The following is a 13,602-nucleotide window of genomic DNA, read 5'->3' on the forward strand; positions in this document are numbered from 1 at the left end:
CAGTGCAGGTTCACTTCCTGCCCCGTGGACACATGCCTCACGTGCTGTTCCTGCTGGTTCCCCCGCCGCCCAGGCACTCAGCCGGGCCTGCTGCCTGGTCAGCTGGACTGGTGGCACAGGTGCTGGCCTTCAGGGCTCAAGCCACAGCCTTCTGCAGCCTTGGTGCTCATCTGGTCCCGGGAGGCTCCTGCCCACCCCTGGCCCCATGGGAGCAGGCCCTGCCAAGAGGACCTTTCCTCCCAGGAGTCTGTATGTTCTCGGAGGGCACACGTTTGTGTGCGAAGGGCAACATGTAAAGTGTGAGGCTTCCTCTCTGTGGTTGTCACCCCAGTCTCTTCATTTTGGAAATGCCTGTGTGTGACCAGAGCTCAAACCAACCCCCAGTCATACCAAGAAGAGGTAACTGTGCTGCTTTTTACGCCCAGACCTGTTGGGTTTGAAATGTTTTTCCTATTACTGTCATATTCTCGGCATTGGCTCGAGGCAGCCGATGACCACACCAGATGGACTCTGGGCTTTGGTGAAACAGCCGCTCACACTGTGCGGGGAGCTGCCCTGGCCAGCATCGACATGGCATTCAGAGGCATGTGCATCTCCGGGACTCACGTGGCAATGATAACACCCACTCCTTCCTTCAAAAAGTGCTTTCTGTGAGGCTCAGCAGCCCCTCGGGACAGGTGTGCCAGCCACTGGGTAGATAATGGGACCAAGATGCCAGGACAAGCCGAGGCTTATGTTGAGAGCCGAGTGTTCTGGTCCCTTGGGTACACTTTGCCCAGTGGGCAGAGGTGGGAACTAAATTCCCCACCTCCTCGAGGCATCTGGCACACCCCTGAAGGCTCGGGAGACCCTTTCTTCCTCTGGTCCTTCCCAGTATGGAAAACGGTGGCTGCTGATGTCCAGATACTTCGGAGTTCCTTGGGGGACTGGAGCTGGTGGGGAGCCCTGCCTGAGGGGGCAGGGCCCCCCCCCAACCCCGCCAGGAGTGCCTGCTTCCCTGTGCTGCGTGCCACGGGCCGTTAGTGGCACAGGGTGTGTTCTGAGCCTCGGGGAATGCTCCATGCGCCCTGTAACCGCTTTTCTCCTCTGTCTTTCTCAGGCACATCTCGCTCACGCTCCCTGCTACCTTCCGAGGCAGGAACAGCACTCGGGCTGACTATGAGTACCAGCACTCCAATCTCTATGCCATATCAGGTACGTGGGGCTGCTGCAGAGGGCCAGCTCTGCGTCTGCGTCCCGGGCACCACCTCCCTCCACGTGTTCCCTGACTTCCAGTGGCACTTGTGTGTCCTCCTCCTCTCTTTTCCCTGCGAGGGGCCCGTTCCCTGCAGGGGCCAGGCCTCCCCTCTCCTCCAGGTCACCACAGCACTTAGAGAAGGGCCAGATACTCGGCGTGTTTTGAAACTAATGATGCAAAACAGTGTGTGGATTTCACAAGCTTGAAGGGAAGTTTCCTGAGAATAGTCGCCAGCCACATTGTTCACCTGCCAGATCTTGGGCACATTTCCCACGGGGACTGGGGACCACGCAGAGCCAAGGCCTGGTGCCACCTGCCCTCTGTATCCTCGTCTGTCCTCACCTCTCATTTCTCAAAGCCAGGTTTGTGGCCAGAGGGTGTGCTGGCGGTCTCCCTGCCACCTGCCCCCGTCGTATGAGTCTGTGATTTCTGGACGTGGCCTTGAAATGGATAGTGTTACCTTGGCGGGAACTTTTATCAGCCCTAGTTTCCTTTTTCACCTTCACCCAGAGAGGGAAACCTCACAAGCCTTATTACAAAACGGACTTTCACTACATGCCTGACAGAGCAGGTGACTTGCTTAGAGCCGAGGAAACCCACAAACTTGACTCTGGTTATACGGGGCCTCCAGTCTGAGGTGTTTGTACATGAGGGGGAAGTGGCAAATCGGTGCCACTTACCAGCACACCCCCTTAACGCTGAGTGACGTTTCGCACACAGGAACATGGCATTCGTTCATGTACCATAATGAATCGGTTATTTAAAAGGTAATCTTTTTTTCTAAAAATCACAACTTCGGGTTGCTAAATGGATGAACTAGAACAATGGTATAATTCGTGTCAGTATTCGTTTTTCTTGTTATGATCACTCCCTAATGGGTTTGGAAGGATAAGCAGAGGTCAGTTGTTCCATTTCTGGGTGCACTCCTGCCGGGGAAGGGCAAGGGCAGGGATTTTCTCAGAGCCCTCGCCCCCGTGCCTGGCCCCACTCCAGGCATCGCTCTCCCCACGGGGAGTGGGAACGTGTTGTCTAAGAGAAGCCTCTCCAGGGAGAATTTCTTTTGTGCTCTGGCTATTTCAGCAGAGTCGACAAGGAGCATAACAAGTGTGGAAAGATGACCTATTTTGTAGAAAAGCTGAATATTTCCCCAGATGCTTAGTGGCGGAGTAGTGCAGAATAGGCCTGTGAAATCCAGCAGGGCGGCCCCGTTCAGAATGCACACGAGGAAAGCTCCATCAAAGCAGATGACTTTTCCCCTCCACCTTGCAAATCTTTTTCCAGCCACAGCGTTCGGCTGCCCCCCCACTCACCTGAGTTCTCTGATGGCTTTCCCAGCTGTTGACATTTCTGCAGCGAAGGGCCCACAGAGCGAAAGCTCCTCCGTTTGGCAGGCATGTTCTGTCTGCCTCTGGACCACTGCTTCCTCGCCCCACGGCTTTGATGAGGTGTTGTCTGGGTTCATTTCAGCTGTTAGTTCAGCAATACCGAGGTAACAGCCTCAAGACACAGGGGACGCCATTCAGAAACTTCCTGGTACATTTATGTAAGTGGCAGTCAATTGGATTTTATCTTCCAAACAGAGGTAGTTGAGGCTGTAGCCCACGGCAGCAGGCAGCTCAGGCCCCCTCGGTGGCTGCAGGCACCAAACGGCTCCACCGGGGCCCGGGACGGCTTGGTTATGATGCTGCCAGACGTACCCCCGCAGGACCCGCTGGCTCCGCGAGGCCTGCAAGCTCAGCACTGGGCAACCGTGGTGCAGCTGGGAAGCTTGCCCGCCCGCCCATCGGCAGCCTGCCTGTGAGCCGTTCTGCTGGAAGGGAGCAGAGACCCCCCCCCACACACACCCCCCGTTCCAGCAGTATCTGGCACTGAGTGGCACGTCTCAGCTCGGTGTTGCGAAGTTAAAGTTTCAATGGTTTATTCCCCAAACAGTCAAGGCACCGTGTGCCCCAGGCCCCAGCCCATGCCCTGTGCCCGATTGCCGTGATGGCTGGTGCTGTGCTGGTAATGAAATGAGTCATCAAACTGCTCTCCCCCCGAAACCGGCTCTGGCGCACGTTGGCTGCAGTCTTCAGGCACCAAGGCTTTGGTGCAAACTCCGGGGCTGCTCTGGTTCATTCCTTAAAACATGGGATCACTGCGCCCTTCATTCGCAGTCCCGTCCTAAGAAAAGGAGATTTCTGAACAATGTGATTCGAAATTTGGAAAGCAGGCCACATTTAACTTGTATATGTGGTTATTAAAGTAATAGTGGCTTTTCAATGTTTTCCCAAGGGCATACCTGTTGATATATCCCGTCCGGACCCTTCACTCAGACAGTTTATCTCTGCCATGGCTGCAAAGGGAGGGACACACTCAGAGTTGCCGGAGAAGCCGGTGGAGGCCGTGTGTGGCTCTGCCCCGGCACAGCCACGTGCCGTGAGGTGGTTGTGGAGGAGGGGGGGAGGGAGGAGAGCATTTAGCCCAGTGTCTGCCGTGCCCGGGGTGCCCTCTGTGCCCTCCGGGGCACGCCCTCGGCCTGATTCGCTGCTCAAACCCTCCAGCGTCCGTCCGGGACCAGCGCCTCGGAGCTGCCCAGCCCGTCTCTGCAGGGCCTCCCACGTTCAGCTGGGCCGTCTTGCTGGTGGTTTGCACCCGTCCAGCCACTGGCGGACCGCGTTCTCTTGGCTTCCCCACGGTTCAGGTTCGTTCTCTCCTGCCCACGGAAGTGGGGTGAGGAGCTTCTCCAGACTCCGTGCTGAAATCCTGAGACGCTTATGTGGCTAATTTGCCACCTCGTACCCTCGTCAAAATGGCATGAAGCACACCTTTGATCCTCACTTCCTCTTCCAGGAATTTCCTCTGAGAAATACTTACAGATGTGCAAGAAAGTTTGATCCACAACGGCGAGCACTGCTGCTTTTTACATATCATGCTCCAAAGAGGGGCGGGGGTAGGTATTATAAATGTCTAAAACAAAGGCAGGTGGTTGAATTATGAAACATCCACACCGTGGCCATAACTTTTCAAGGATCCAAAAAAAAAAAAGTGATTTAGAGAAAAAGATGTGCACGAATATTAAGTGACAACCAGAATGTGCAATGTGATCATGTTTTTAAAAAGCGCATCCACAGGTCTGGAAAGGTACGTGTCGGGCTGTTTACAGTGGTTTTCGCTGGATCGTCCTGCTCTTGTCTCTTTTCGTTTCTTTGCGGTGTCTCCTTTTTCCGTGACAGCACGCGTTGCTCTCGTAATAAGAAAAGGCCCAGACCTCCTGGTCACTTGGCATGTTCTCGGGAAGCCCGGCTGGTCCCAGGGATCGCCGTCTAAGTCTTCTGACTCCTCATGTGCTTTCGAATTCTGCTGGAGATCACTTCCAGGCCACATGGCAGTGACTTTCTCCTTGTCCCTTTTTGAGGACATGACTTTGTCCTGTGGTGCTGTCCCCTGGGACCTCCTGTCCGCCAGCGTCCCTTAGAGACCCTGGCGGTCTTTGGCCTCCCGCCGGCCCCCCGACGCAGCCTGAGCGTGGCGGCGCTGGCCGCTCCCGCGTCTCCTCTCCCTTCTGGCCCCTCACGTCCCCCGTCACCGAGTTATTCACTCTGTAGGCTTTGAAGATGGTTTTCCTCCAAAAAAGGAGATGAAAGAAGGTGGTGGATGCCTGGTTGGCTCACTCTGTTACCTGCGTGCGTGAGGGTCGGGTTCGGCAAACCACTTTTTAAGTTGTTCTGACGATTGATAGACGTCAGCCCCTGGGCTCACGCTTCCCTGGCCGTGTCCTGACTGGTGTGTCCCCCTCTGGTCTGTGCTGTTAAGACCTTGTCCCCTGGGGTGGCTCTCTGCAGCTCCGTGTCCCAAAGCCCCAACTCCTCAGCTTCCTCGTCAGGATTCTCAGCGGCTGTTAGTTTTCCTTGAAAGCGTATCTTCTCTCCTGAGAGTCTTCGATTTTAGTCCCGGATGATGAAGGCCTGCCTTTTTATGTTCTTATAACTGTTTTTTTAGATGTTTAAATGTCTGAGCGTTCATTTCTTTTCTGCCTATTCCAGAAAGATGCGAGGTAGCTCCCAAAATGCGTGTAACTAGGTGAAAATGGCAGTGAAAAAGTGAAAGTGTAGGAGTTCCTGTCGTGGCGCAGTGGTTAACCAGTCTGACTGGGAACCATGAGGTTGCGGGTTCGATCCCTGGCCTCGCTCAGCGGGCTAAGGATCCGGCGTTGCCGTGAGCTGTGGTGTCCGTCGCAGACGCGGCTCAGATCCCGCGTGGCTGTGGCTGTGGCGTAGGCCGGCGGCTGTAGCTCCCATTAGACCCCTAGCCTGGGAACCTCCATATGCTGCAGACGCAGCCCTAAAAAGTGAAAAAGGAAAACGTAAAAGTGACTGAAAACACAGGATAGCAGGTAGGGAGGGAGCGGAGGGGCGCTTTCGTCTGAAGGGCAGATTCCGAATTTGGTTCTGGGTCAACCGTCTCCTTACAGACAACATAAAAGCAAGCTGGTTGTTGGGGAAGAGCCTGACTTTTCCTTTCGTGACTCCTTCCTCGTGGAGAGGAAGGGCCTGTGAGATGCTGGGAACGACGAAACAGGCTTTTCAGAGCATCTGGGAGGCCAGGCCGTGTGCCCGTGTGAGAGGAGCCGCTCCTGCCTACATGAGATGTGCCTTAAGAACGTTCTTGGGCCGGGTGTCACGTGCCTTGGGGGTCGGCGACTCGGGGACGTCAGGAAAGAGGGGCTGCCCGGCCTCCTGGCCAGCTGGAGGGACACACGTGCAAGGCTTCCTGTAGCGGGCGGCTTGGCCCAGAGGCACCTGGACCGCTCTGCTCCCCCCTAGGACTGGGTCGTCAACCTCCTGGCAGGTTCTAATCCTTCGTGAGCTCGAGCCATAGGTGTGGGGCACCGCTCCGTGGTCGTCTTTTGATTTATATCCCCAGGTGAAAAAATCCCAAGAACTTACTTTTCTCCCTTTTGAAAAAATGGCCCTAGGCCTATGCAATAGTAAAGGTAAGCAAATGCGTACTAAAACCGGCATGTCATCAAACCCCAAATCTCCAACTCCAGCAGCCCCTGAATTCAGGATGAGCCACCTGCAGACAGGCGCTGAGGCCTCACGGTGCAAGGGCGGTGGGACTGGGCTTCCTTCCCTTTTGGCACCTAACTTCTTCCACTGTCCGTCAGCACCCAGCTGACCTGTAATTTGCCACCCACGTCGTCACTTTTGAGAGTGAAAGGGGCACACGGTTCCACCGGGACAAAGCCACAACCTGGAACCGCCCTGGCCGGCCGGGGTGCGGTCACCCTGCCTTTCACTTTTCTGTTTTCTTTCAATTTTTTTCCCCCTTTTCTTTCTGATTGCTGGAAAAGCCAACTTATTGCCCTCCACAGCTGTTCCTTCTTAAAAACCAGTCCCTTTTCAAGATGTTTGACACTAGGAAACATATGAGCACGCCCAAGTCTGGGGCCATTGGCCCGTCATTTTCGCCGCGACACCCGTGCAGAGGGAAGGAGGATTTTATCTGAAACACAGAACCCTGTACGAGCCGTATAACTCCAACATCAGACCAGGAAAGCGCAAAGCAATTAAAAATAATTAATGATTTCTGAATATCAGCCTTCTCCATGCAGTTTTAATCTAGTCCTCATTTAAATTGGAAGATGGACATTTAATTATCAGTATTATGAAATTCATGATTTATATATTTCATCCAATTGGATAAAATTTCTGCCACCAGCTCTTCATCTTAGGATGAAAAAAAAAAATCTGTATATTTTACAGTGTGATTACTTAAAAACTCGTCTGCCGCATACCAAACAATTATAAACATATTTTCCCTTCACTGCTAGTGATTACATTATTTTTATCTTTTAATTAGGGGGAAAAAAAAACTCACCTGGAAAATCGAATATAAACTTAACACTTTAATGATCGCGAAGCACTGCCGGGTTGGAAAAACAAAGGCCAAGAGACGGAAACAATAGGGTGCATGCAAAATGCCGCTCTTTCCTGGGCAAGGTGTTCTAACCAGCGGCTGCTCTATGTGTAAACTTCAGGGCGTTTCAGCTGAAGAATTTGCATGTGTGCTGTGTGTGTGTGCGTGTGTGTGTGTGTGTGTGTGTGTGTGTGTGTGTGTGTAGTGTGTGTCTCCTTTTCCCGTGCACTGGTTGAGTGTCAGCCTGCAAGTGGGTTGATAACCTCAAAGGAGGGGGGGAGGGGTCACCACCTTGGACCGGGAGCCCCAGAGCAAGTCCCCCTCTGCATTCGCAGCCACTGCCGTGGCCTCTGTCATCCGTGGACACGCTCGCACGGCGTATGTGGCCTTGAACTTCGGAGCCCGGCATTTTCAGGCTCCCCTCGGACTGGTCGGAGGGGTGGGGGAGGGGCGAGCGCGTGGGAGGGTGTCCGGGATCCGCGGGAGGAGCATCCGTTTGATGCAGCCCCAGACAATAGCACATGGGGAAAACTCCTCAATGAAGTGAAAACGTATTTATCATAATGGTGCTCAGATCAGGGAGGGAATAAGTCATTCCAAAGGCACATAAATTTTTATCGTCCCCTCTAACAGCCATTGCGTCCCCTGTCTATCCATCTCTTCCTGCCCTGACAACAAAATCGAGCACAAAGGAAAATAGCATAAGCAGCAGCCGAAACGAGTGGGAGTGGGCGGGGAATGGATCGCGTCGTGTATCTGTACATCCTGATGTAAAGGTGCGGGTGACAGGTGGCCAGGTTTGCTCTGTACACAACCATGTGTGTGCTGTCAGGCGCTCACACGCTGCCTTGTTTCGATTGATGAATTGCCTGCTTTCTTGATTAAACCTTCCGTCACTTAAGAAACAAAAAGCCTGTGTTTAGATGGCAGAGTGGGACACGTCAAAAAAATCTGTCTCCTTTACCTTTGTGCAGATGTTGGGCACAGACTGTAACATGTATTATTAAAATGAATGTGGCATTTACTGTGCATTATTCCTTTCCTGGGAGAAAGGACTGTAAATTATATGCTAATAATAAGCTTTAACCCTTTCGAAATGCACAAGATTTAAGAGTGCAAACATTCATGTCGGCCTGGCTAATTGGATGTGCTTTCATACACCCACCATGGCCGCTGTGTCACCAAAGTTAATGAACAGCCTGTGCAGGCAGACGCACAGGGCGCTTGGGGAACTCTTGCCTCCTGGAGGTGCTCCACGTTGCAAGCGCCTCCGCTAGGATCTTGCGGAGAGAGACCCTGAAACCCCTCCGCTGGGCTCTGGATGACCCTGTGACAGAGGAAGTTCGTAACCACGTCCTCTTCCCCTGTGGCGTCTTCTGGACCTGAGCGCCAAGTGTGGTCCCCTTTGTTTTCCTCCTCCCAACTGAAGGGGCTGGCTGGGTCCAGACCTGGCAGGTACCAGGCTTGGCTGCCTCACACTTCCTCGGCCTGGCTTCTCAAGCCTCAGTCCAGTTGCCCAGGTGGCAGACTCATCTCCCCAAAGCACAGCTCCTCAGGTCAGACCTCTGCGCCAGCCCCAGCCCACGGTCACCGGCACTGATTCATACCTCACCTACCCAACGTTGGGACTGTCTGGTGTCTCTACCTGTGCCCACCAGCCTGGGTCACCCCCTGCAGCCTCCCCTCTGTGTCTTCCTGTACACTCGCCCCTGCGGGTCCCGTGGCCCAGATGGCCGCACCTTCTCTGCTGACCCATCTGGAAGGCCCGTTCCCACGCTGCCTCTTCCCTGATGGGGTTCTCATTGCCTTCCAGCTGGGTGCACGCCCATGCAGGTTTCCCCCACACTGCTTTGTGTCGGAGAGGTGTCACCTGGGAGCCCTGGGACCGCAGAGGCCATGTTTAGAGCAGAGGATGTAATTAAAGGCAAAGAGAATAGAAAGATTTTAACTCCTCTGTTCATTCCGTAGAAGGAGCTGCCATGTGCCAGGCCCCGTGTTCCCTTTTTGAGGGCAGCGGGAAACCCGTGGAAGAAGGTTCAGCATGTGACCGATGGAGCCTTTGGGGCCCGAAGCATGTGTGGCCATCACACAGCCACTGAGAGTGGCCACACAGGTTGCACACTGCACAATATATATGAACGGCTCCCCACCAGAGCTGTTACGTTACCCTGGGCAAGTCACTGGATGCTGGTTAGTCATCCCTGTAAGATAATGTGGCAGCTGCCCCCCGCCTGCCCATGATGGTCGTGAGGATCCGGAGTGCGTAAGGGTATTTATAAATCGGGAAGTGGTGCAGGACTGTCCCTCCTCTCCGTGTTCGCCTCCCCTGCAGGGCTGTGCTCAGAGGACGAGCCCAAAGCCTGGGTGAGAATTAGCGCTCAGGACGCACCGGCTTGTCTTCGTCCTGTGCTCCCTCGAATGGTTTCGTGTACAAGGTGATTTCTCAGCGGCGAGGAACCATGGTCCTCAGGCCAGAGAAACTGGCAGCGAAGGCTGCCTGACAGGGTTCGGCTCGGCACCCCCACAAAACCCCGACCTCCTGTCACGCACTGTCACTTAGATGTGGGCCGTTCTCTGTGGCAAGCAGCCCACGAGCCCCTTCCTGGGGAGGTGACAGAATGATGGCTTGGGGGCAGGAGGGAAAGACGCACTTGGCAGAGCGAGCCGGCGACTTCCATAAACTCTTCCATGTGCCTCTGGTTTTTTTGATGGAAAAGTGCTTGAGGGGCTGCTCTCTGCTCCGGGCTTGCATTTCTGCTTTTCCTGTGCTCCACCGGCAGGAGAAAGTTAAGACTTTTTCCAGTTAAGTCATCGTGAAAAATGAAAAATATTATTAGGTGACAGATACTTCAGTGTTCTTAAAAGGTGCCCACCCCCTGCCGTGCTTTCATTCTCTCTGGTTTTGGAGCATGGCAGAGTTTAGGCAGCGCTGGTTTAATGGGCCACATCCCCCTCCTCAGACCTCGAGCGAGGCGGCCGAGAGGCCGTGGGAAGAGCCAGCTGCTGGCCCTGTAGCCCAGGGATGTGGGCACAGCACCAAGCCTTGCAGGCTCTAAATGCCCACATCTCGACATCTGTGATTGCCGTAACGCCGTCAGCAGTAAAAACATAACCGTGGTTCAGCTCGTATTTTTTGGAAGCTTTCTCGTGTCAGCCATCTAAGGTATCTGAGGTAGCCGTGTGATCCCCGAGGGCTGGGGCTGGGTGGGGAGGAGGCTGTGCGTTTTGTGGGTCGGAAGACCTGAGATGTTACCAGCAAATCTATCCTTTCTGCCTGCAGACTTCAGAGAAATTCCATCTGAACACGGCCTTGACTGTAAGGTTCTCAGACACAGGGACAATTAGAGGGAAAAACAACTTTCTGACACCTTTCTCCCTGCATGTTTATCTTCTTTGGTTTTTAAGCAGAAATATGCCTCCATTTCCCCAATATAATTTTCTTCCTGGTGGGTAGCGTGATTGGGGTCCTTTCTGAAGGCTGAGCCAGAGAAATGCCGAAAACAAAGGGAAGGCACTTAATTCCAGCTCTTCATCTGCTCTTAGCTCTTCTTCCGAGGTTTTCCCTGGGATGGATGAGGTAGTCGGGGTTTACCGAGCCCTCCTGCCTAGGAGCAGCCTTTATCAAATTAGTCCTTTGTCTCTTTTTCTGTCTCTATCTCTCAGTAGTAGAAAAGTCATGTAATTAAGGTAACATCTTGAAACACATTCAGGGAGCTGAATTTCGTTTTGCTTTTATTAAAATGGAGTCTGTTAATTTGTTTTAATAATGTCTGACTTTGCTCTCGTACTTGGTTGCACTTAGACTCTGTAGTCAGCCCTGCCCCAGCTCTCTGGGCCCTGCCCACAACAGGGCTCTTATTTGAACTGACCATCTCCTCAGTGTCACGTTTTGAAGCTCCATTCTCTAGATGGGGCCTCCTAAGGGCCAGCCACTGTGGAGGTCACGGAGCCCTTTCCAGCCCCTGTGTGTTCCCCTCCTGCTGGTTTCTGCTCCCTGTGTGGCCCAGCTCCCAGGCTCCAGCCTCACAGACGACAGTAGTCACAGAATCCGCTTCCAGGTGAGCGTCCCTAAATTCCTGATGACAGCGCGTAAAGATGTGGGCGTGGGCAGGGCTCAGGGAGAAGTTGACTGGCTGTATGGGATTCAGGGATGAGATGAGAAGTTATCCTTCGTCCGTCACACAGGACGAGCACCTCCCTCTGCATCCGGACGCATGTGCTTCCCTGCGTTCTGATCTGTTTTGTGACAGTAAAGCCACCTTTTCCGTGGACAGAAGACCTGAATCCATCCATTGTCATGCGTTTGGCATTGGTGTCCTGAGTACCCGATGCTTTTCCCCGTCTTTGTATTAGTGGCCAGTGGTGGTCTTAACCTGTTTATGTTTAGAAAACCGTCTTCGGGGCTCCAGCCTGGAGTTTGGATGGCATGTATTCATCACGCATCCCGGAGAATGGGGCTCCTCACTCCTCAGATTTGTCTTTCGATTGTCTCGGAGACAGTGAGTGATGCGCTCTCATCCAAGGTTGAGATCCTTTGTTGGAGAGCAGCTTCTCACGCCTGGCTTGTTTTACAGCGTGAACCACCTCATGATCCACTGGCGAGGCAACATCCATAATTTTGAATGAGAGAGTAAAGCTTGCCTCGTTGGCCGTAAGCATCGCTCCTGGTGACACCCTTAGATACTTAATCGCTTGCTACCTGGAGGCAATAAACGTGCCCGTCTTTCTGTTCCATTGCCTCCTGTGTTTACCTTAAATATGCCCCATGCTAACAAAATGCCAGAGTCACTCCTGTCAGGGGGTCCTTTGGCTCATGAATTACACAGCCGCCTCTCACCCTTCTTCTGCCAAAGGTGATTAGGCCTTTTATAGGCCCAACGTGGGCAGCTTTTTTGCCCGCAAGCCCCTTGGCTGTTCATGCATCTTGTAAACTTTGGCCATCTGATTGGTTTCCGCGTCCTAAGAGGGGCAGTCTGTCTTTGGTTATAACATCTTGTTCAGTGCTCAGTTCTCTGCTGGAGTCCGGGGTCCATCCTGGGAGGTGAGGTCCACGAGCCTCATTCCCAGGTGAGTATCTAACGCCCAGCCCAGGACTCCGCCTGCGGGAGGCCCTCTGTGATATTTGTCATTGGGTTGGTTCTTGAAATCTACCCTTCGTATCTATCCTTCCCGGCTGCACGACTTTGGACAGTTCAGGTAAGGATCAGTCATTTCCTCTTCTTTTTTTTTTTTTCTTTTTTCTTTCTTTCTTTTTTTTCGTTTTTTTGTTTTGTTTTTTGTTTGTTTTTTCTAGGGCTGCACCCGAGGCACATGAAGGTTCCCAGGCTAGGGGTCTAATTGGAGGTGTAGCCACCGGCCTACGCCGGAGCCACAGCAACACGGAATCTGAACCACATCTTCGACCTACACCACAGCTCACGGCAACGCCGGATCCTTAACCCACTGAGCAAGGCCAGGGACCGAACCCACAACCTCATCGTTCCTAGTGGGATTCGTTAACCACTGAGGCACAACGGGAACCCCAAGGATCAGTCATTTCCTCTTCTGAATCTTGAGGGTTAGGGATGGTGTATGAGAAAGGCCTCGTACCCAGTGGGCACCCCAGAAGTGGTAGCTGGAATCACTGTCACAGACACTCATCCAGGGAGCGCTGGTCTCCCCTGCTGTGGGACCCTGCCCTGCCTAAAGTTCACTCAGGAGGGGGCCTGGCAGGAGGGGAACCACACCTGGAGGGACCCCACCAGTTCCAGGACCTCCTGGTGTCCTCTGAGACCAGCCTCCATCCTCGTTCAGAGGTCAGTAATTGCTTGAGCTGTGAGTGTGTTACCTGGGTGAAACCGTTGTGAAGAGAGCGTCTCAACATTCAAATCGGCCTCTGCTCTCCTTCCCTTCTCCTCTGACCAGCTCTGCCTGAGAAAGGCGCACATCTGTGCTTGGCCCTCTAAACAGCGTGACGTCTTTCTGCCTTGCCTTTTGGTTTGTGGCTCGCTCTTTCCTGGCCCTCCCATCCCAGGACCCTGGCCCCAGACGCCCTCCGAGGCTGGGAGCCAGGGCTTGGTTTAAGTGCACCCAAGAGTCCCACCACCCACCGAGCTGGTCATGAAGGCTCCTCCTGCTCCAGAGCCGCTGCCAGGCTGGGCCTGCCTGGCTCCACGGCCTGTGCCGAGGGCGGGCTGGGCAGCCGCCGGACACACCATGCGCCGAAGATGCTCTTTGTCAGGGCCTGAGAGAGTAGTTTAGACAACTTTCTTAGATGTCCCATCTTATGGGAGGACGCCAGGCCATCTCTCGGTGCTAAGGGGTTGCTCCTTTCTTCAGACTACAATTTCTAAAAAAGATATTGTACCTTTTATTTGGATTTAATGAGGACAGACATTTTAATCAGAGGTTAGTCATTTATTTTTGCAAACTATTGTTTTGATTCATCATTTTTGCAGATAATTAAATGGTTCGGTTGGCACAGT

The 13,602-nt window shown here is 53.4% G+C and overlaps 1 protein-coding gene across 2 annotated transcripts in view; it reads left to right on the plus strand.

The window, feature by feature from the left end:
* Positions 1–13,602, plus strand: part of MVB12B (multivesicular body subunit 12B) — a 170,797-nt gene that overhangs the window by 93,694 nt on the left and 63,501 nt on the right. For both annotated transcript variants that reach the window (XM_047768418.1, XM_047768420.1), the window contains exon 7: positions 1,100–1,194. In XM_047768418.1, coding sequence (XP_047624374.1) covers positions 1,100–1,194 — 95 coding nt within the window. The remainder of the gene's footprint in view (positions 1–1,099; positions 1,195–13,602) is intronic.

Source organism: Phacochoerus africanus, chromosome 2, assembly GCF_016906955.1.
Source record: "Phacochoerus africanus isolate WHEZ1 chromosome 2, ROS_Pafr_v1, whole genome shotgun sequence".
In the NCBI taxonomy this organism is placed as follows: domain Eukaryota; kingdom Metazoa; phylum Chordata; class Mammalia; order Artiodactyla; family Suidae; genus Phacochoerus; species Phacochoerus africanus.